This window comes from Myotis davidii, unplaced genomic scaffold (assembly GCF_000327345.1).
Source record: "Myotis davidii unplaced genomic scaffold, ASM32734v1 scaffold444, whole genome shotgun sequence".
NCBI lineage: Eukaryota > Metazoa > Chordata > Mammalia > Chiroptera > Vespertilionidae > Myotis > Myotis davidii.
The window spans coordinates 244448-248211 of record NW_006294767.1 but is presented as its reverse complement, the minus strand read 5'-3'; the positions used below and the strand labels follow the sequence as shown (position 1 = coordinate 248211).

Here is a 3764-nt window from a genome sequence, read left to right as displayed (position 1 = left end):
AGAAAGAAAGAGACATTTTATTAGCATTGTTACAGCAATGCATTAAATGAAGGGATCCTCAGTGCACAGCCCACCCGAGCTGCAAGCGGATAAATCAGAGAGTGGAACTGATTATTGTACACAAGTGCAGACACAGGATCACCCTAAACCTCAAACAGAAGATTGAAAATCACTTTACAAAAAAAAAAAAAAGTAAGTAAAAATAACACCCATTTTTCTAGTTAAAAAAGTGCCAGCTCTTGAGTGGCAGAGCATGGAAAGACCAATCGCTTTAATGCTCAGCTGTGCAGCCTGTGGGGGCCAGGCCTGTCTTGGCTTCTAAAGCTTAATTTAAGCATTCCAGAGTTTCCTCTTCTGAAGTACTTCTGTCTACTAATTTATGAATTGTGTCAGTCTAACAGTTAGCCAGCCTTCATCAGTTTTAAGTGTTAAGACCAGAGAACCTCCCTTTGTAAGGCTTATATCTGAATCAAGAATGAAGAGAAACTAAACACCAGAACCTTAAAAAGTCAAATGATAGTGGAGCCAGTGCCCATTTAAAAAAGCACTCTTACCCTCCCCCCTTTAAAGATCTACTTTGGTAAATATTAACGTTTAACCAGTTAGCAAAATATTTAACCCCGTTAGCAAAATTAACACCGTCATTGCAATAGTTACTCTTTGTGCATAGTAAATGTTGCAAGATGAACTTCACATTGGATAAAGCAGATCTGAAAATCAGTTTGCAATAAAGTGTGCCTCCCTCAACATCAACCTAAGCTCAGGGAAATGAACAGAGAGCCCTGCAGCTTCTGCTGGTCTGCGGCCGGGCTAAATCGTCTGGTAGCCAGCATGGCTCCTCTTCCTGCCGATGAGGTAGGCGATGAGGACGATGAGGACCAGCCCTGCCAGGGCACCGCCCACGGCGATGGGGATCAGCATGTTATTCTCATCCAGCTGACATTCTTCCACTGAGGAGACAAGCGGGAGCGCACCATGCGCACGTGGGTTGTCACCATGTGGACCCCAGAGGCCTCTTCCTCCTCTCTACCTCTGCCCACCGCCACTCCCAGCAGGGGAGGATTATACCAGGGAGGGGGCTCCAATTCCAATCAATTATCACTTGGAGAAGCTCCCACAGAGGCGGGACATTCTGCGTGGCTAGGAAATTATGGTCAGTGTGCAGTCCTAGGCGCTTGGGCCCTTCTGGACACTAAACTCACCAAACAGCTAGCATTTTAATATCCCAATTTAATAGGGGGAAGAGCCACACTACTTGTTAAAAGAACTGCCTTTGCTCAAATAGTGACATACTCACAACTGAGACATGCTGGGCATTTTGGAAGCAAGCTAACACAGGAAGGGGAATTTGCTCCAAAACTCTTAGGCTGGGAAAGGGAACCTGCACTCCCACCCCCTCCTTGTAACACAGAAGCTGTTAAATATCTAAACAGAACCAAAGCCTGCTGAAGCCCACTCAGAGTCTGAAACGCTGCCTTCAATGCTACTTACCAGACCCAAACTTGTCACCTTCTACCTGGAAAGCCTGGACCCACACTTTGAAAATGTTGACAGAAAAGGCCTCTGTGACCCAAATGTGCTCCTCGGCGTTGCACTTGTAGGAATTCCCCACAGTGGCCTGAAGTGCTCTCAGCGAGCTATTGGAGGCCTGGAAGGTGGGCACTGCAAAGGCGTGTGAGAATTAGTGCTCCGAGACAACGGGATGGGCAAGGGAATTGTGGGGAATCTTACCTTTGGCGTCAGGAAGAGTCATGTTCAACTGGATTTCTCTCAGAAAAAAACGGCTGGAACTCGCATTCTTAAAAAGAAGATAATCCTTAACCAGTCAACAGATTCACACATTTGTTGTAAACTTTGCTAATAAATTTGATCTATCATAGTTCTAAGCTTTAGAATGAAACTGAAGAGTATCATGTCTGTAAAAGGCATCATATAAATATCAAGAACACAAATTCTGATTAGTTCCTTCCAGATCTTCTTGTATAATCAGATTTTCTGCTAAAAAGACTGAGGAAGCCTTATTCTAAAAAGGTGAACTCTGCTCCCCCACCCCCCAATGTTTACTGAGCTTTAGGAGGGTTAAACTTTACTATGAGAAACCCAACTGTTAAACAGTTCACCAGCACAGTGCATTATAAGTATTCCTAAGTTGTACTTCTATTCTTCCCATATTAGTTTAACTTTCTGTATGATTCTTCCTAGGCAGGTATAAAGAAAAGAGGTACAGCCCTGACCGGTTTGGCTCAGTGGATAGAGTGTCAGCCTGCGGACTGAAAGGTCCCAGGTTCGATTCTGGTCAAGGGCATGTACCTTGGTTGCAGGCACATCCCCAGTAGGAGGTGTGCAGGAGGCAGCTGATCGATGTTTCTCTCTCATCGATGTTTCTAACTCTGTATCCCTCTTCCTTCCTCTCTGTAAAAAATCAATATATTAAAAAAAAGAAAAGAGGTACAGAATACAGAGATGCTGCTTCTCGGTAAAGGGGTGAGAGAGGCTGACCTGAACTTCCGCCCTGAAGTCACCCCTTCCCTCTCTGCAGCTACACAGACTGTCTGCAGTCTAGTGCTAACAGTAGCAATTGGGCATAGCAGGCACTCTCTAATGTCTGATGAATAAATGAATGAAGGTCCATTTGTAAACAAGAAAGGGGGAGGGGGAGCTAAAGGTCCAAAAAGACTGAAAAGGGAAGGCAGAGAAAAGACTTATCCTCCCCTGCTCTGGCCGGTTTGGCTCAGTGGATACAGCGTTGGCCTGCGGACTAAAGGGTCCCAGGTTCGATCCCAGTTAAGGGCATGTACTTTGGTTGCGGGCACATCCCCAGTAGGGGGCATGCAGGAGGCAGCCGATAAAGTTTCTAACTCTCTATCCCACTGCCTTCCTCTCTGTAAAAAAATCAATAAAATATAGTAAAAAAAAAAAGAAAAAAAAAAGACTTATCCTTCCCAACGCAGAGCTCTGGGTTTCAGGACCTGTGTTCAGTTTCATTCTGGCTTGTACATGGTGTGCTCAGCTTAGGCGCTGTGGCCACGAGGCACCAAGTGCGTGAGCAAACACAGTAGAACAAAAACCACAGTGAGATGCATGCCAAGATGCCAGGCAGGTCTGGCACTGAAGCCCCCTGAGTGAAGTGAACATGGACACTCACCTTTCCAAACTGGAAGGCTAGGAAAGTGCTGGTCTCACTCTGGAGCTCTAGGGTCACCTGCTGGGTAGTGCAACGCCCACCGACTTTGGTGTTGTTTGGGTTAATGTTGAATACTCTGGTCACAGTCTACGAAGTAAAGCAAACTAGTTACCATTCCATCTCCTACCCTGGGTCCTCTATTGTTGAAAAACAAAAGCAATCCTAAAAAACAGTAACTTCAAAGGTCACTTTCATTTTAACCAAAACTATAAGAAAGACACTAAAAGTTTACGCTAGTGCAGATTTCTGGAATCAAAAACAATTTTTAGCGCTACTTCTGATTGCTACTGGCCCATACCCGTGGGAAAGGTATAGCAGATCCAAGTGCCCTTCCCACCCTGTCTCCCAGCGGTCACACACTTTACCTTCATCACAAGCAAGTTATTTGACATAGCCCCACAGAGTTTGTCATTAGGGAGAAATATTATTTCAAAGGAAAAGCATAAAAATAACATTTAGCCGAGGCCGGTTTGGCTCAGTGGATAGAGCGTCGGCCTGCGGACTCAAGGGTCCCAGGTTCGATTCCGGTCGGGGGCATGTGCCTTGGTTGCGGGCACATCCCCAGTGGGAGATGTGCAGG

At 45.6% G+C, this 3764-nt stretch overlaps 1 protein-coding gene across 1 annotated transcript in view; it reads right to left on the bottom strand.

Annotated features, from left to right (window-relative positions):
* The window catches only part of LAMP1 (lysosomal associated membrane protein 1), a 36944-nt gene continuing 33180 nt past the window's right edge, over nt 1-3764 (bottom strand). The window contains exons 6-9 of the mRNA XM_015567563.1: nt 3146-3271; nt 1732-1798; nt 1492-1662; nt 1-950 (exon numbers count right to left, since the gene is read on the bottom strand). Of these exons, the coding sequence (XP_015423049.1) occupies nt 811-950; nt 1492-1662; nt 1732-1798; nt 3146-3271 (504 nt within the window). The 3' untranslated portion in view covers nt 1-810. The remainder of the gene's footprint in view (nt 951-1491; nt 1663-1731; nt 1799-3145; nt 3272-3764) is intronic.